The sequence below is a fragment of the Eptatretus burgeri genome, chromosome 6, assembly GCF_056783735.1.
Source record: "Eptatretus burgeri isolate ZD-2024b chromosome 6, Ebu_testis_v1, whole genome shotgun sequence".
NCBI classification, from domain to species: Eukaryota; Metazoa; Chordata; class Myxini; order Myxiniformes; family Myxinidae; genus Eptatretus; species Eptatretus burgeri.
The window spans coordinates 37,510,820-37,530,778 of record NC_140966.1 but is presented as its reverse complement, the minus strand read 5'-3'; the positions used below and the strand labels follow the sequence as shown (position 1 = coordinate 37,530,778).

At 45.0% G+C, this 19,959-nt stretch overlaps 1 protein-coding gene across 4 annotated transcripts in view; it reads right to left on the bottom strand.

Moving 5' to 3' along the window:
• LOC147024561 (cyclin-I-like) overlaps positions 1–19,959 on the bottom strand; it is a 54,486-nt gene that overhangs the window by 6,751 nt on the left and 27,776 nt on the right. For all 4 annotated transcript variants that reach the window (XM_085884606.1, XM_085884604.1, XM_085884607.1 and 1 more), the window contains 2 exons: positions 11,017–11,253; positions 10,337–10,485 (listed from right to left, as the gene is read on the bottom strand). In XM_085884606.1, the coding sequence (XP_085740732.1) occupies positions 10,337–10,485; positions 11,017–11,253 (386 nt within the window). The remainder of the gene's footprint in view (positions 1–10,336; positions 10,486–11,016; positions 11,254–19,959) is intronic.

Below are 19,959 nucleotides of genomic sequence, written 5' to 3'. Positions count from 1 at the left end.
ACTCCGACTCCTCTCTTCTTCTTCTGCTCTTCCTCTTTCTCCTCCTCTTCCTCTCCTCCTTCTCCTCCTCATACTCCGACTCCTCTCTTCTTCTGCTCTTCCTCTTTCTCCTCCTCTTCCTCTTTCTTCTCCTCCTCCTCGTCTTTCTCCTTCTCATACTCCTCCTTTTTCTCCTCCTCCTCGTCTTTCTCTCCTCCTCCTTCTCGTCTTTCTCCTTTTCCGAGTTCTCCGACTCCTTTTTCTTCTTTCTTCTCCTACTACTACTCCTCCTCCACCTCCATCTTCTTCTTCTTCTCCTCCTCCTCCACTTTCTTCTTCTCCTCCCTCATCTACTACTCCTCCTCTTTCTTCTGCTCCTCTTTCCTCTTTCTCCTTCTCCTTCTGCTCCTCCTCTTTCTTCTCCTCCTCCTGCTCCTCCTCTTTCTTCTCCTCCTCTGTCTCCTTCTCCTCCATCTACTACTCCTCCTCTCTTCTCCTCCTTCTTTTCCTCCTTTCTCCTTCAGCAACACGTACTCCTCCTCTTCTTTCTCCTCCAACTCCTTTCTTTTCCTCTTTCTCCTTCTGCTCCTCCTCCTCCTTCTTTCTTCACCTCCTCCTTCTCTTCATCTTTTCCTCCTCCTTCTCCTTCTCCTAGTTCAACCCCCTTCTGGTAAAACTACCAAAATCACGAATCACTGCTCATCTTCACTCTTTCATTCCTCTTTTTCCCGCCTTTGGAATAAACTTCCTCACTCTATTCTTTCCCATTCTTCCCTTCAGGCTTTCAAAACAGCTGTTCACCACCACCTCTTATCTTCCCCCATCCAAATCCTCGATCTTTTCTACCCCGATAATCCACCCAAGCCCACTTCCTTCAATTCTCCTGCTTTCCTTCCTGAAAGTCCCTTTAATGTCCATCTTCCCCTCGCCATGTTCCCCGTCCCATCCCCATCCCACTCCCTTCCACAGTTCACCTAATGTGTCTGTTCCCCACTGTTTTGTCCCTTCCACTCCCGCCCCTCTTGTCTCATGCCTCCTTGCTGTGAGTTGTGTGTTAGCTCTCATACGAGCCTCGACCAAGGTATACAAAAAAAAAATCTACTACTACTCCTCCTCTTTCTTCTTCTCCTCCTCCTTCTACTTCTTCTGCTCCTCCTGCTCTCTTCCTCCTCCCCCTCCTTTTTCCTCCTTCTTCGCTTCTTTCATCTTCTCCTTCTCCTCCTTTTTGCTTCTCCTCCTCCTCTTCCTTCATCTTCTTTCTCCTCCTCCATCTCGTCTTTCTCCTTCTTTTCCTCCTTTCTCGTTTTTCTTCTCCTCCTCCTCCACCTCTTTCTTCTTCTTCTCCTCCTCGTCTTTCCTTTTCCTCCTTTCTGCTTTTCTCCTCCTCCTCTTTCTCCTTCTCCTCTTTCTTCCTTCTCATACTCCTCCTTCTCGTCTTCCTCCTCCTCCTTCTCCTCCTTCTCCTCCCGCAGAGATGCCAACTTTTGGAAATCAGAATTAGGGAGGATTTTCAACCGACACCAAATAATGTGCGCGAAGCGGACATCTCGAGCGCGGAGCGCTCGACCCTTGCGGCGGGGTCCAGGGCCCGCCTTAGGGCCCTGGAAGCTCTGGGGTTCTAGACGCTCTCTAGTGCCCTCTGAGCCCTATTTTGGAGCATTTAACATGTTAAGAATTCCCACTTTTTGAACAAAAAAAGGGGAAAATTGTGCACTTTTTAATGTTACATGTATGTTAATATTAGTAAGTTAGGGGACAATGAAAGATTAACAAAAAGCACAAAAGAAGCAATATTTTTCTTACCTTACTGGCTGGTACTACTGCTGCTTGCTTTTTCCATGGCAGCTTTGCTGAGTGACAGCTGTGTGGCTCTTTAGCCCTTCTGATTATGTCTTTGCTGTATTCTCTCTGGTAGCAAGGGGTGCTATGAGCTAGTTTTTCAATTAAGAGAGCTTCCAGGGTTTTGACACTCAAATTGGGACGAAATTCAGTATGATTCTTCCGTACAAGACTGAGTGCCCGCTCACATGATGCGTTCGAATGAGGAATGACCAAGATTCCCTTCATCACTTTGCTCAAATTAGGTTACTTCTGGCACCAGTGCAGGGATCTGTGAGCTGTGAAATCCGATGCCACTGCTCATCCACTCTCACTGTCTCAGTAGCAATTGTAGCTATGGAGGCGTCTGCCTGGTAGTGAGCGAATTCACTCTCAAGACTGTCTATGTCACTATCACCGCCACTGAACAGACAGGGGAATTTCTTGATGAAAAACTCCACACAGTCAAACCCCACTTCTTGGTGTAGCTTAACATCCAGCACCTGAGCATGCTTGGCTAATTCATCATCTCGCGGCCAGGTTTTGAAGATGTAATTGCAGGCTTTCACATAATATGAGCGAACTGCACTGAAGAAACCTTGGATGTCTGACTCACTCAGAGTGAAGGTGGATTTCTTGAGACTCCTTTGTTCCTTATATACAGTTTGGCATCGTTCCCAATCATGAGGTCCTCATCATTCTTCTGATGATTTCTGTCAGAGAAGGGTACATTTACCAGAGCAACCGATGACACCGATGGTTTCAAAACCGTACGAAGATATCTTTCAGAAGACCATTCACCTCCGTGCAGGAGATAAATACAGGGTTCGTCTCCTTTGGAGCAGAAGATTCCCTTCTCAAAAAGCTTGTTAGCATATCGAAGGAAGAAACAATAGAGTTTTGTTTGTGGAGACAAGAACATCCTGTTGACACGTTTTTCTCTAGATTCCTGCACAGTGTTTGAGGAAGATGCGCTTTAGTTGTAGAACTCGTAGTACACTTAGCCGCAGGGCGATCACACTTGCGTTTACTGCCAGCAGAAGAGGTCAGACTCGTAGTACCAGATCCAATTTTACGTTTGAGGAGAGAGCTTGAGGTAGGTGCAGCCAAGGAAGAAGACCTCTGATTCGAAGGTTTTGCTGAGCTTCTATCAAGTGATTTGGCAAAAGCAGAACTTAACTTGGGTCCTTCTTTGCCTGTAGATGGGACTATCACAGTCTTTCTCGACTCTGAAGGGATCTGCTTTGTAGATGAACGTGATGAAGGGCCGGTGATGCTACCTGCTCTCAGCATTGGTTTTGGTGCTGTCCCTGCTGTCTTCTTCGCAGCAGATACTGCAGTGGTAGTGGTGAATGCTGCTCCACTAGTGCTTGATCCTGCAGTGCCAGTACTGGCAGTAGATACAGTGCGGCCCTTCTTGCTCGTTGTTAGAGTCTTGGCTACAGTTGGTTGCATTTTTCTTCGTACTTCTTCTTTGAAGAAGAGGCGAAGTGGCTCCCACTGTTCAATCAGCCTGTCTAGGCACTGACCAAGGGACAGCCACCTTGTTGCGACATGCTTCAGAATCTTGTGTGTCGGGGCATCACAGAGTTCTTGCAGTGCTTTCACTCCTTTGACGCGTTTACTACTTTTGTCCAAGTAGTAGTAAATATCGATGAGAAAGTCATCTAATTCAATGGGTAAGGCCTGAGCCGCCTTCTTGGCCGTATTGTGCATCATATGGCAAGGGCATCCCATGATGTAGCACTCTGAATTTTGTTTGTGGATATAAGCAGCGACTCCTTTGTGCTTGCCCACCATGACAGAGGCATTATCAGCACAAAAGGAAACACAATTTCCCACGGAATTTTCCTGTCACTGAACTCATGATCAAGCAGTTTGAAAATGTTTTCTCCAGTGGAATCTTGTTTGCACGCAGGCAAACTTAGCAAACCTTGCTTCACAATCCCAGCACTGTTGTCATAGTACGAAATCAGGACAGGATATAGCTGGGCCTCACCACTGTCATTGCTACCGTCTGTAGCTAGGCTAAATGGAGCTAGTCTAGCAATATCGGCAATAGATGAAGCAGTAACATTTGACAACTCACCAATTACACTGGTCAACAACAAATTTGTTGTCTGCATTTTTTAAGCTGATTTAGGACGAATCTGATGCGCTGAATCCAAAACTCACATTAGTTTTGTTCAATCAGGTCAAGTTTTTGAGATATGGCCACATGTCGTTTTTTACATTTTTGTTCACATGTACGCATGTGTGGAGCATTTTAGAAGAAGTTGGTGGGGGTAAAATGTCATGTCAAATAATTGTTTTAATTGGAAATAATTATTTTAATGACAAGAAGTATTCAGGTACGATAGTTCTAGGTGATTATGTCGAAAAGGGATCAGTTTGAAGTCATAAAACCTCAAAATCTTCCAAAAATTGGTGAGGCAAAGCATAAAGTTCGTGGATCAAAACGAAAGTTAATGGGGCAGATTTTGTAATAATGTGATACAAAAAAGTTGTATTTCTTGAAATAACGAACTCTGAAGAATGTACAATACCTACATGCGCCAATTTATGACATGCGCTTCTGCTCAAGCTTGGAGTGCCACAGTACGAACCCAAAGATTGGAGACTTCATTGACAGCAGCAAGCGATCACTGAAATGTGTTCTGCTACACAACGGCAACCAGTTTGCCTCTGTACCCATCACTCACTCGACTACACTGAAGGAGAAGTATGAAGCGGTGAAGTACGTGCTGGGGAAAATTGGTTATGATCAGCATAAGTGGTTTATTTGTGTTGACCTGAAGATGGTGAACTTTTTGTTGGGACAACAGTCTGGCTTCACCAAGTACCCATGTTTTCTGTGCATGTGGGATAGTAGGGACCGTGCTCAGCATTACACGAAGAAGGACTGGCCTGTGCGGGAGGAATTGGTGCCATGCAAAGAAAGGAACGTCATCAACGACCCTCTGGTGGACAGAGACAGAATACTCTTCCCACCGCTGCACATCAAGCTCGGCTTTATCAAGCAGTTCACCAAGGCTCTGGACAAAGATGGTGACTGCTTCACTTACTTGTGCCAGGCTTTTCCAGGATTGACCATGGAGAAGTTGAAAGTTGGCATCTTTGATGGTTCTCAGATCCGTCAGCTCATCAGAGATCCAGAGTTCAAAAACTCAATGAACGAAGTGGAACTGGAAGCGTGGAAGACATTTGTTTTGGTAGTGAAGAACTTTCCTGGCAACAATAAGGCCAGAAACTACGCAGAACTTGTCAACAACATGCTGACTGCTTTCAGAAACCTGGGCTGCAACATGAGCATCAAGATGCACTACCTATTTTCACATATGAACCGGTTTCCTGAGAACCTGGGTTCAATGAGTGACGAGCAGGGGAGAGATTCCATCAGGACATGAAGGAGATGGAGACCAGGTATCAGGGTCGCTGGGACGCAGTCATGATGGCTGACTACTGTTGGAATCTGAAGAGAGACCTCCCTGCCGCTGAACATTCCAGGAGTTCGAAGAAACGGAAGTTCAAGCCCTGAAGTTTGAACAGTGGTGACGCAACATGCAATTTACTTGTACTTACCTTTATCAATGCCCACCATTCAGATGACAGTAATCGATGTTTCTATCATGTAATCAATAAATGTTGTTGGCAAAACATTTTTTTCTTAAAAACATGTTTAGGATGATATGTGTTGACAAAAATCAGCTGATAATGCCACAAAATGTAATTGATTTTGTCACAAGATCTGATTTTTTCAAATCAACTTAGCACAAAAACCTGACCTGATGGAGAGAAACGGATGCCATTTCCTGATTCAGCAGTGCCAGAATACCCTAATTCACTTGTAGAAATCTAGACAACATTCAGAAAGTAAAAAATTGTTGACCAGTGTTCTTTTTTTTCTTCTTTGTTCTTGTTCTTTTTCTTTTTTTTTTTTTCTTTTTTTTTTTCTTGCTTTTTGTTCTTGTTTTTTTTTTTTTTTTTTGTTCTTGCACATCTTGCACATCTTGCAAGTTTTTGTTCTGTACACATCCATACTTTGAAGCAACTTTTGAATCTGGAAACATCTTTTGAAATAGAGGTCCAGCATGATCTGAGACTGATATGGGCAAGTTATGTTCCACAATAAATCCACTAAAGAGAAGTTCCGCTCGGGTAACATCCTCTTCCTCGCTTGTCCCTTGTTTGGTGAAATAATTCAGAAGTGTACCGGTACTCGTGCTCGAAGATCTCTCCTTTGCAATGTCTGTGTGCCGTTTGCTTCCAACGTGCTTCCGAATATCATCGCGACCTCCGTGCTCAACTGAAATATCAACGCTGCATACTGTACAATACGCATGATGAATTCCTCTTTCAGACTTTCGAATACACGGGTATTGGAGACTGTATTCGGTCTTGTACTTCTGAGACCATTTCTTGGTCTTCGTAAGCTTCTTTTCTGCCATTTCGTAATCAACATCGAGGGCTTGAAGCATCGGTAACTTCGAAGTCGATGTTCCACAGCTGCAGCGCGACTCGTAGAACTCTAGCGGCTGTTAAACACCGCACGGTGGTCGCGACCGCCGGGCTGGTACGGGCCCAGCTGCATGCAGTGAGCGTATCGCATGCATATACACTGTGCATACATACCGCATGCACTGTATTGCACACATACCGCATGCACTAAATCTCAGTGCATGATCGCATAAGCGAGATCCAGACCCAATGTTTCGCTGCTCCTCATTTGAATTTGCAATTTTTTACGTACAATTTGGAAGCAGCGAACGTTATGGAGTTACCACATGCTCTACGTAGCAGACGATGCTTTTCATTCAATTCTCATACGAGTACATTCTGATTAGTGAACAGTGCAAAAATATCAAAATTTCGGGAGGATAAGGATAGTGATCGTAAGGGCGGGAGTTTGGGTGAATTTTCGGAAGCCTCCCGATGAAATCGGGAGGGTTGGCATTGCTGCCTCCGACCCCTCTTTCTTCTTCTCCTCCTTCCTCTCCTCTCCTCCTTCTCTTTCTCCTCCTCCTTTCTCTCCTCCTTCGACTCCTCCTCTCCTGCTCTTCCTCTTTCTCCTCCGACTCCTCTTCTCCTCCTCCTCCTAGTCTTTCTCCTTCTCATACTCCTCCTTTTTCTCCTCCTCCTCCTCTTTCTCCTTTTCTGAGTTCTCCGACTCCTTTTTCTTCTTTCTTCTCCTCCTTCTCCATCTACTACTCCTCCTCCGCCTCCATCTTCTTCTTCTTCCTCCTCCACTTTCTTCTTCTGCTCCTCCTTCTCCTCCTCCTCCTCCATCTCGTCTTTCTCCTTCTTTTCCTCCTCTTCCTCCTTTCTTCTCCTCCTCCTCCTCCTCCGCTTTCTTCTTCTACTACTCCTCCTCCTCTTTCTTCTGCTCCTCCATTTTCTCCTTCTCCTTCTGCTTCTCCTCCTCTGTCTCCTTCTCCTCCATCTACTACTCCTCCTCCTCTTTCTTCTCCAACTCCTTTGTTTTCCTCTTTCTCCTTCTGCTCCTCTTTCTTCTTCTCCTCCTCCTTCTTCTCTTTCTTCCTCTTCTTCTTCACCTTTTCCTCCTTCTTCTCCTCCTTCTCCTAGTTCATCTACTACTCCATCTCCTCCTCCATCTACTACTCCTTCCACTCCTTCTCCTTCTCCGCCTCCTCCTCCTCCTCCTTTCTTCTGCTCCTCTTTTCTTCTTCCTTTCCTACTCCTCCTCTTTCTTCTTTCTCCTCCTTCTACTCCTACTCCTCCTCCTTTTCCTCCTTCACCTCCTTCTCTTCTCTTTCTCCTTCTCGTCTTTCCTTTTCCTCCACTTTCTCCTCCTAGTCTTTCTCCATCTTCTCCTCCTATCTTCCTCATCTCCTCTTTCTTCTTCTCTTCCTTCTTCTACATCTTTCTCCTTATTCTCTTTCTTCTCCTTCATCTCCTCCTCCTCCTCCTCCACCTCTTCCTTTCTTCTTTCTCGTTTTTCCTCCTTCATTCTCCTCCTCTTTCTTCTTCTCCTCCTCCTTTTCCTACTCCATCTTTCTCCTTTTTCTCCTCGTCTTTCCTCCTCCTACTCTTCCTCCTCCTCCTCGTATTTCTTCTTCTACTCCTCCTCCTCCTTCTCGGTCCCATCTCTCAATGGTGAAGAATCACTTAAGAAATTCTCGGATTCAGGTCTTCATCAAAATTTGTGTTGCTGGCCTTGGCCGGTCACCTTGACACACAAAAGCTCTTACCAACATATTTGGGCAAAAAATATTTTTGTAAAGTCAAAATAGCAAGAGGCAACCAGCATAATTTGTGTATGTATATCTGTTCTTCGTAAAGGATAATAGGAATGCATTTTAATAAATTGTGCCACTGTAAGTCAAATTTCCACTATTTATATGAAACAGATGGCCACAAACCAGGATAGCAACAGTGGCATTTTCCAACTGACAGCTTGTATCAACTGAAGGGGGTGGGGGGGACTGAGGGTGGTTCAAGGTTGGTTTGGAAATTATAGAACATGTAAAAATAGGTTTAATGATAAAAATCGTGACAGCAAGATGTCAATATGAAACAAAGGGGCATCAAGTTCCTGGTGAAAGATAAAATCAAATTGGTTGAAATGCAAGAATTTCATCTTTGGACTGGCAGGATGGCCTTAAGGAATGCACACTCACCTCTAAGCTGTCAAGCATGGGTTCGAATTCCAACCCAGCTATAAATTGTCATCCCAATGTTCCACAGGCCAGGCGATTCAATGTGTGTGCCGTCCCGCGGCTGGACGTTAAACGTCTCATCTGCTAGCATTGGTTGGTGGACGTTAAAGATCCCAAGGTGTCCTTCATGAAGAGTAGGCGAGCTATCGCCGGCACAAAGGCCAAATTCCTGCACCAACTACTTCGTCAAACGTCAGGCCTGGCCAGCCAGTTCATGAAAAACATCCTCTGGCCAACTCAACAAGAACTATGGAATAACTGTGGCCATTAAAGCGAGAAATTCATCTTTCATGCGTTTACATTGTGCAGTGAGTTTTGAATTGGTGAATAACATTGAGCTGTCACTCAATAAATATTAAATGTGTTCAACATAATTTGGAGATTGCTGAAGAAGATCCACAAAATTGCCAAAGAAATGTGGAAACAATCATTAATTATCACACAATTCAATAATGCTTGTACAATGTGAGAAACGAATGACTCACTACATGTTTGATCAAAAGGCAACTTCGGAGAGAAAGCTCTGCAATACAACCCAAAGGAGAGAGACGATTTCTTGAACAATTGACGACACCTTGATGCATGATTTTACACCAAAGCAAGCCAGCATGGAGTGGGTTCTTGGTCACCACCACCGAACAAATTTACACATTCATCCATCATCTGGAGAGCTTCTGGCAATAGCGTTTTGGGACCGTCAAAATTGAATTTGTTTGAAATTCATTGAAGATGGCATCGCCCTCAATTTTCAGTACAACAGGCTCGTTACGCAATGGCATTAGACGAGCAATACACAGACGACAGCCACACGTGCCGTCTCGATGCACAGCAATTCACCCTCACCAAGCAAATGTGACTTCTCTTTTATCGGAGATGGGTTGGGAAGTTTAAAATCAACCATAGTCCATACTATCTTGTGATTGGTTGTTTTTTTAAATCTCTGAATGACAACACGTCAATGGCATCAAGTTTGGTAATGATGAAAATGAATGTGCAGAGTTGGCAGAAAAAAAACATCGCAACATAATTAACCCTCTCTCAGATAGTCGGCCTCAATTGCTCTTCCGGGACCTGGGCATAGTCCCAATATTTTACAGTACCAGAAGAAAAAAAAAACAAATGTCAAAGTGAACCACACAATCTGGTTCTGCAGGTTTCAGACAACGCCTCAAGCAGTCTGTGCAATTCTTCTCAGCACATCGCTAAATCGACAGCTGTCTGTCTTGACCATGTCGATTGAACTTCAACTCGTCCAAGAATACACGAGTCCCAAAATATTTCAATCTGCATGCTCCGGCACATTTTGGGTTCACCAACCAATTTATTTAATTCTTCATGGTCAGACATTACTTTTCTTGAGACTGACAGGCAGGAACGTCCATATGTGCAGGAGGTAATTCTGGACAACACAGTCGCTCAGTCACCTCAAGAATGGTCCTCAGCCTGCTTAAAGTCAATTGATGTTGCTCTCCCCCTGAGGCAAATGTGATGAAACATTCGATCTTCTTAACCTCTTTTTAAGAATTTTCTTTTTGCCTTTGTCCCTTGTGTCTCTTCAGGAGGTGAGCCACAGATGACCAATACATTTTGTCTCACATGGTATCGTAACAAGTCCCTCTTCACTCAAAGAAACAATCACACTTTCATCCGTGACGTCAGTTCCACTTTCTATTCCAATTACTAGATTCACGTATGAAGCAAAGACAAACGATAACCGACGTCATATGAGAAGCATTGCGTTTATCATTTGTTTGTTATTCGGATCTTTTATGTAACGATTGACCACAGTCTGCATTATAAAATAAATAATCGATTGCACTACCTTATGTCCTTTTTCTGCCCTTTTCAACTTCATTACTCACGTATAAGCAGATGGTTGCAGAGCACAAAGCGGTGGACGATAGATGTACAGAGTGTTGGGAACGAGGTGAGAGGCAGCCCAAGTGCTGCCCGTCGGGACCAAATGTAGGGAAATGGCTTCTCGACAATGAACCAATTGCTGGCTGGAAACCTAGCGGTGAGAAGCAAAAATATGATTTCCAAATGCAGTATTTTACAAATCCCATCATCCAAAAGGCTTAACCTTTTCTATTCCACACTGATATAAATTTGATGAGACGAGAAATACCCACTCCCACCAGGAGTGAAACGTGGTGTCAATACCCCCCTCCATGCTCAAGGTCCTGCTTCTTCTTCGCATGACGGACAGATGGACGATTCTCCTTCAAGTAATAGTAACACACATTCCCTCCATGAGTGAAAAAGATGCCAATACCCATTCCTTTCAGCAGAGGTCAGTGGTTAAACCATTTGCACTATTCTCCGTGTCGAGGTGAAAATGGCAAGTCGTTTCCTCATTCTTGTCTCCCTCAAGAGGGAATAGTTTTGTGCCCATGACCTGACTTTGGGTATCCCAAGCACGCATTAAAAATTTTGGTGGAGATTGGCCCATCAGTTTTCAATTCTATAATGATCAGACTACATTCATATGCACTTACAGAGGATTGCCTTATTTTTGTATGATTGTAAGAAACACACTTACCCCAAGCAGACCCTGCAAGCTGATGGTAACGCTCAGCCAGTCGGGAAGCAAGTACTCTAGCTCGAGACTGAGCAGTGCCAGTGCAAGGTGCGAGGATGGGAATGCTGCCAGCTGATGTCTCTGCAGCGCGGCACAGCCCGCTGCTGCCAAACCAGCAGCGTGGCGTGCCACACCTCCTTGTAGAGGCTCCAACCGTTTTCGCAATCCCATGTGACGCCCCATTGCAAGGGCATGCAGCTAAAGAGAAGAAGAGGAATCAAATAAGTTATGTTTGTTCGTGAAAGAAGGTGGAAAATGTTTTTTCTTTTGCCATTATACAAGGGATATTCATTCAATTTTAAAACATTTAATGTAGAGAAAGATTCACCTCCATGGAAAATGAAATGTTTGAAAACAAACCGACAACCGCTCAAATAAAACAATCAGACATTTTGAGCTATTTTCTGTGCAATCACCATAGAAAGCCGAAATTGATGTGCATGAGCAGATATCTTGTTAATGGAATGCCTCTGGAGATGGCCAATTTGCCATCATTTATTAGTTTGTGACTGCCGCTGCTGACGGGAATATTGGGGGGGGGAGGGAGGAGAGGATAGAGGGGAGGGAGCTCGGAGTGGGAAGGGGGAAGGGAAGGCGGCACGAGGAGAGGGGGAAGGGAAGGCGGCGCGAGGAGAGGGGGAAGGGAAGGCGGCGCGAGGAGAGGGGAAGGGAAGGCGGCGCGAGGAGAGGGGGAAGGAAGGCGGCGCGAGGAGAGGGGGAAGGGAAGGCGGCGCGAGGAGAGGGGGAAGGAAGGCGGCGCGAGGAGAGGGGGAAGGGAAGGCGGCGCGAGGAGAGGGGGAAGGGAAGGCGGCGCGAGGAGAGGGGGAAGGGAAGGCGGCGCGAGGAGAGGGGGAAGGGAAGGCGGCGCGAGGAGAGGGGGAAGGGAAGGCGGCGCGAGGAGAGGGGGAAGGGAAGGCGGCGCGAGGAGAGGGGGAAGGGAAGGCGGCGCGAGGAGAGGGGGAAGGGAAGGCGGCGCGAGGAGAGGGGGAAGGGAAGGCGGCGCGAGGAGAGGGGCAAGCGAAGGCGCCGCGAGGAGAGGGGGAAGGGAAGGCGGCGCGAGGAGAGGGGGAAGGGAAGGCGGCGCGAGGAGAGGGGGAAGGGAAGGCGGCGCGAGGAGAGGGGGGAAGGGAAGGCGGCGCGAGGAGAGGGGGAAGGAAGGCGGCGCGAGGAGAGGGGGAAGGAAGGCGGCGTGAGGAGAGGGGGAAGGGAAGGCGGCGCGAGGAGAGGGGGAAGGAAGGCGGCGCGAGGAGAGGGGGAAGGGAAGGCGGCGCGAGGAGAGGGGGAAGGGAAGGCGGCGCGAGGAGAGGGGGAAGGGAAGGCGGCGCGAGGAGAGGGGGAAGGGAAGGCAGCGCGAGGAGAAGGGGAAGGGAAGGCGGCGTGAGGAGAGGGGGAAGGGAAGGTGAGGCAGCATGAGGGAAGGGAAGGCAACGTGAGGGGAAGTGAAGGATGATAAAACACACCCAAGCAGAAACATTTTCTTTTTAACCGCTGGGTTCTCTATTAAATTGGGTGGGAGCATTTAAAATCCATAATATCTACCTGGCAAAGGCCTGCATGCATGTGTGATCGCACATACAGTGACCTTTGCACCCCTCCGGTCGGTTCACTCCGAATCAGATTCATACTTACTATACTCTGGGGAAACAGTTTTAAATTCAAAACTAAATAGCAGTCCTTAACAGTCCTCTTAAAACAGAGGGAAAGTGGGGGAAGAGGCAGGAGGGGAGAGAGGTAGGAGGGGGGAGCAGAGATGGGGGAATGTGGGGGATGAGGCGTGTGGCAGGGGTGAAAAGTGAGGAAGGGGGGGTGTGGGGAGAGCACCGCCTCACCAAATGTCACTATACACTCCGGAAGGGGTGTGGGAGTGAGGAGGATGGGGGAAAGAAGGCAGTATGATGGGTGGGGAAGGGAAGGGTGAATAAAACGGGGAAGTGGAGGGAGAGAGAGGGAGGGTGGGAGAGAGGAGGAGAGGGGAGGGGTGTAAGGAGGGGTATGGGGGGATTCCGGCATATGTGACGTCCATTTTGGCGTCCGTCCGAGAGACAGCACTCACACTGATGAATAACCCTGCCTGTGAAACACCAGGATGAACGTTTATAGCTGGGTCAGGATTCAAACCCAGACTAGACAACATAGCGTGAGCATGCATACCTCTTGGCTATCTTGCCGTAATGTGGCGAGTCATTGCTTTGTAACAAATGAAAACATTTTTACTCATTGTAATCATCTAATTTATGTTTGCTTTCCTAAATCTGGGGATGTCCCCACGGGAAACCGCAGTTGAAGAGCACTCGCCAAGTGACTTAAGCACTCAAGGAAACACTTAAACAAAACAGCTGAAGAAACTTAAATTTTTGTTTTTTAATACGTTTCTATCTATGTCGAAGTGATGGGTTGTATCATGAAAGATCGTACAAAAAGGGGAAACATCATATAAAATAAAATTGCACATTTTCAGTGGTGAGCCACTGCCTGAGGCACCACACAACACGGGGCCAAATGCAGGCGAGTCTGGCCTGAACTTTGTTCAAGTCGATCAATATCTTCAGAGACAGGGCGAATACTTTTGCAGTCTATGGAAATGGCTTGGAAACGAACAACCAAGCTCACCAAGTGGCTTAAGCACTCAAGTAAGCACTTCAACGAAACGGTTGAGAAGGAACGGCTTGGCAAGCAATTAGCGATCGTCGATCAGTCACAAAAAACACCATGCACCTGGAAATGCCCGGGATTTTAAGTAATGTTTGAATTGGACAGATCAACACCTTTTTTTTAGCAGTCAGAACTGCCACTGAGAATTAAGAAGTTTACATTTTGAAATTCGGCTGAGATTAGATTCTCGAGGTTATGGCATGTGCGGAAATGAAATAAAGCCACGAACGCTGGTGTCTGGGCGTTTATAAACATTGCAATGTACCCAGAGAATTTGTAGTCTTGTTGAACACGCATTCAATAACATGAGTGAGGAAAGTGAAAAAAGAAAACTTTATCGTAAAGAAATCATTGCGCCTGTTCCAAGTCAAGACATTGTTGAGCAGGCAGGCAAAAAAAAACAAGGACAAATGTGTCCAAGAGCCGCGTCCTTAAGGCAATAACAACAACTTCCGATATTTTGTCACGTGCCTTGATGGAGCCAATAGCGAGACCAGTCATGGAGGCTCCTGTTCATGACGAGAAAATCGTGTATTTACGAAATTACAACACATTAAATGGAATCATCTTTAAATAGTAATGTGAACTTTTCGAAACTTTAAAGCAAATGTCCGAATATATTTAAAAGTTCATGATAGACGCTCTCAAAAGGCACACTCAATGCGAGGATGTGTAGAGATGTTTAGTATTTAAGGAGATCCGGATCCTGTGTATGAAAGAGCCGAGTCCAAAAGGTTTTGTTTTCACCAGAAGAAGAACAACAAGAAGAAGAACAAGAAGAAGAACAACGTAGAGCAGCGTTCGCTTCGCGAAACGCAGCTAAAAAAGGTGAATTAAGACCCCCCAGCGAGGGACAGTGAGGTGACAAAGGATAATGCCACTTTGATAAAGGATAATTAAATAAGGCTGTTAATTATCTTCAAAAAGGGGTGTTTTCATGAACTCAAACAACCAATTTTCACTCATGCACCACCATGGAGTTCCCTTTGTATGCATGCAAACTTTGGGGCTGCTAGCTTTCATGGTTTTGGAGTTATGGAGGGGATGGACGGACTGACAGACAGACACACACTGACATTTTGTTGGTATAGATGAGCCATGTAATTGAACTGCATGAGGGAAGCTTTGTTGCATTGTTCAAATGTGAAGCAATTTTTTTTTCCCGACCACTGCCGTCCAAGCTGGAAACTTTCAAATTGCTAACACTTTCATCATCGCCAATCTACACTTGTGAGGGCTGCTACACAATGAATGCCTTCAAAAGTCAGATTGATGCACTCATTAAAGTAAATAAAACAATGTAATATTTGAGACATCTATGTAGTGGAACAAAAAAAATGGAAACACCAACGTAAAGCCACTTAATAGGGCATTGGGCCACCACATACAGTCTGTATATGCTGTGGCAAAGATTCCATCAGCGTCTAGAATTCTGCAGGAAGGATGCGGCACAATTCTTCCACGAGAAAGTCAATCAACTCACACCCGTTTGATGGAGGTGGAAAACGCTGTCTCAGGCATCGTTTCAGAATATCCCATAAAGCTCGATTTGGTTCAAATGTGGTGACTGAGAAGGCCATGACAAATGGATAACATTAGCGTCATGCTCATCAAACAGTTGGGTGACCACGTGTGCTCTGTGGATGGGAGCATTGTCATTCTGGAAGACACCCCTCCCAGGAGGAAAGAAACTACTGCAACATGGGGTAAAGATGATCACTCGGTTCCATCAAGTCGCCATTGGCATTGACCATGCCTTCTAATGGAATGACTGCACAGAAACCATGCCAGGAAAATGCGCCCCACAACATTACAGAACCACACAAAACCTTCAATGTTGGAACCACACACTCAGGGTTACAGACTTCTTTCAGTTGGCACCACATGTGCCCACGTCCGTTTGTTGAGAACATGGTGAAGGACGATTCAACTGACCATATCACATTTCTCCACTGCTCAGTCATCCATTGCCTGGGCTCTTTGCACAGATGAATTGATTGCATTTTGTAATCATCCTGATACGAGAATTTTCAAAGTGATTCTTCACAATTGAGAGATGGGGCCAAAAACGATATACCGCACGATATTTCAAAAAGTTCTGGACAATGAGGAAAGGTGGCCCAACAAAGGAGGAGAACGATGTCGCTCAAAAGGCCCAACTCAAACTGCAACATGCAGCACAGCCACGACCTTGTAAACTCTGGGACCGCCTTCACCGGTGGCAGATCCTGTGATTGGCAACCTGCTGCTTGTGCATGTACCATCTTCCGGGCCATTTCACCCAATGAGGCGGCCTCAATTAAAAGTATTTTGTTCCTCTACTTCCAAACTCGCGGCCATGGCTTGCAGTGTGCTTGCAGTTTTGTTATACTTTGAAAGTGCGTAGCGCTTTTCGGTGGCCTTGTGATAAGTCCAAATTCTCACCTGGCCTCGCCCCTTCCAGGAGGTTTTACACAACATAATCTTGCTCCAAACTGTCTTATTGTTAACACTCGCTGCCTACTCAGTGCACACTTTACAATAAGACTCACTTCTGGACAAATAACAATCACAAGAGTAAATCTAACCTATGTGATCATGTGGTCCATGCTATTCTTATTACAATCCAGTAATGAACCCCCTCCCCCCTTTCCACATACAGCAACAATATCAAATCGCAAAGCAAAGCTTAACACAATGCATTGACAAATAAAAATCAAAACAAGCTTTAAAAACTCTCAAAATCACTTGTTGAAGAATATGTCATAACTCCAAGCAAGCAGTTTTCATTGAATTTTAAAAAAATATATATTATTAGGGATTTCTCCCAACTTGAGAAAGCACTCCACAATTCATCCATAAAAATGTTCTTCATTCAGGTTCCTAATAGTCTTCAGAAAGGATACTATTGGTCTGGTTAGACATCATAACTGAAATGGGTGGGTGGTTGATTATATATTGCAACTATATTGTCAAACCCTGAAGACAAGAGCCCCAATCCTACTAATACTAGTAGTAGTAGTAGTAGTAGTAGTAGTAGTAGTAGTAGTAGTAGTAGTAGTAGTAGTAGTAGTAGTAGTAGTAGTAGTAGTAGTAGTAGTAGTAGTAGTAGTAGTAGTAGTAGTAGTAGTAGTAGTAGTACAATCTTACTCTACCATACTGTCTTATAGTTAATAGTAGTATTGCTTCTCCTACTATAACTATACCAACAACACGTCTTACAATTGCTTTCCCTTTCTTTTTCAGGGGCTTGGTCGAATGATGGCATTTTTCCACACAGATATATCCATTGCATCAATTTAGAACAAACCCAAACATTCCATTTCTTTTTTGACATTTTCAATTCAGGTCTTTTTGGACATCCTCTCAGCTTTCATCCTTCTACCATGAGCTTTATTGCTCTCTTTACAGCTTCATATTCTGGCACAATAGTTGCTGAACATGACCATACCAACCAAGCCTTCTCTTCCAAAGTTGTTCTTCACTAATACAGTAAAAGCTGTGTCATCCAGCACTTTACAAACCGGCAAGCGAGGGATCTCAATCAACTTATTTATACATGACCACACAGCTGACTCACCGAGAGTAGTTCCCAATGCTGCTGGTAGGCGCTCAGAGTGGCACTGCCACTGGTCTTCCTCCTTTATCCGTTGATTACAAAGCTCCGACTGCCACATTGTTTACGGTCACGAGTCGGCTTGGACAGTTCTCCACATGTGAGAATCAATTCTGATTCTCAACTGTTATCTCAATTTTGGTACTAATGTTAATGGATTCCGTCTGTAACCAATTACGGTTCTGTGCCTGTTATGTTGCATATTGTGTGTATTTGTATTGAAGTCTGTTGGCGATTTGTTTTTGTAAATGCATGTCTAATGTAGCAGGGAACCCGTGTGGTGTGTGGGTGACAATGTTGGTCGTATGGGAGTGGTTGTAGGGGTTTCCCATAATTGATCACATACCGTTTACAAAACAATGCAAGTTCTGAAGTGCAGTTAGTTTATTCACCAAGTGATATATTTTCAGGGAAGTAGAGTTTTAACATATTTCTGTGTTATATGTCTGTCATGTAAATTTGGAGAAAAGAGAATAAAAGTTTGATATATCCTTACAGTTCATGGCGTAATTACCCCATCAAAACAGAAAAAAAAAACATGCGAAACAGACAACCCGGTCTTAGCTTTTTTTTTTCTTTTTTTTTTGTATACCTTGTCGAGGCTCATATGAGAGCTAACACACAACTCAAAGCAAGGGGGCATGAGACAAGAGGAGCGGGAGTGGAAGGGACAAAACAGTGGGGAACAGACACATTAGGTGAACTGTGGAAGGGAGAGGGATGGGGATGGGACGGGGAACATGGCGAAGAGAAGATGGACATTACAGGGACTTTCAGGAAGGAAAGCAGGGGAATTGAAGGAAGTGGGCTTGGGTGGATTATCAGGGGTCGAAAAGATCGAGGATTTGGATGGGGGAAGATAAGAGGTGGTGGTGAACAGCTGTTTTGAAAGCCTAGAGGGAAGAATGGTAATGAATAGAGTGAGGAAGTTTATTCCAAAGGCGGGAAAAAAGAGGAATGAAAGAGTGAAGATGAGCAGTGATTCGTGATTTTGGTAGTTTTACCAGAAGGGGGTTGTTGGCGGACCTTGAGCGCCCTGTGGAAATGTGGTGGGGACAAATCGCAGAGAGAGCAGGGGGGCAAGGGTGGAGAGGAGTCGGTAGAAGACAGAAAGACCACCGACCAACCTGAGGTGATTGAATGAGAGCTGTGAAAAAAAAATAGCTGTGAAAACTAGGCTTTTCTCTCGACGACCTTCCGTCGCTACCTCGTGGTTTAAGAGCCACATCCATCCGTAAGAAATACACACCATCGGAGATGCCACGAAAATCTCTTCGCTTCTCAAAAAGTCAGGCATTAACTCCATTGCTTTTGAAACCCGTTTGGTGACGTTTCCTGAATCGAGGTCCAATATACCAAAAAAATGGGAACAAATCCATGTTCTTATAATCACCATGACACATCCGGCTCTCTCCACCCAACAATCAATCACAGGATCCCAAATCTTGGGTTGAACATGCAAGTGAAAATTTTTTGGGGGGAAGAAGAGGAATGCCTTCCAAAGCATTATGCCTTCTGTTACCCTGTCGAGCAGTACTGATGGTAAGAGGAAGAGGATTGTTCTCACAATAAACCAGAAGGTTGACATATGTAGGAGACTGGAAAAGGGAGACAACAGAAATGCGTGAGTACAACATCGGATCAACATTCATCTACGATATCAAGGCCCAGGAAGGATCAGTCACTGGAATGTAACACCAAATCAGAGACAGCCAAAGCTGCCGACAAGCGTTGAACTCTACACAAGTCAAAGATGGATCAGATAGATAAAGTTCTGGGCGAATGGTTTGCTCTCAAGCGTTAGGAGGGAGCGCCAATCTCAGGACCGATGTTAGTTGAGAAGGCAAAGTAATTTTATGATCACATGGGATTGACTGATCAATGTGCCTTTTCTGATGGCTGGCTGGCTGGCCTGTTTCAAGCTGCGGCGTGGGAATCAGTCACTTAATATCTCAGGAGAACAAAAGTTTACAGATCACGATCCAAGAATTTCCGGCTTGTTGAGGTAAGCAAGTGACGATAAACCACTACAAAGTTTGACCGAAGATGAAATTGAAGAGTGGTATGAAGTGGACCATGTTATGACGGACTCCAAAATAATCTAGTGTTGTTAATTCACAAAAGGAAGTTGAATAAGAAGACGATGACTCAGTAAAAGATTGTTCAACTCAACATATCACTTGAGGCAATGATGGGATGTGTTCCATTACCAATCAGCTTGGAGAACACTCGCCAAGTGACTTAAGCACTCAAGCAAGCACTCCAACGAAACGGTTGATAAAGAACGACTGGCTTGGCAGTAATAACAAGCCAATTGGTAATGGAACACACTCCTGATAAAGGTCTTGACACGCTTGCGAAGTTTGTTGAAAGGCACAGAGATTACAGCACTCGGCAAGTGATGCAGCTGAACCTCATACAAGAACATTTCATGAGGAAGAAACAAGAAATGATGCAGCAGTCCAACATCAGGAAATGGCTCGAGAAAGCCTTTAGTTCGACAAGATGATGAGCCAGTCTGAGAAAAGTCTGAGAAAGTGGACATCCACTCTTTTGATCATCCATCAACTTCAAAAGACGAGCTTTTGTTTTATAAATTATAATAGAGGAACATTATTGCTTTGCATAATTCATCAATAATTACCTTGAAATGATAC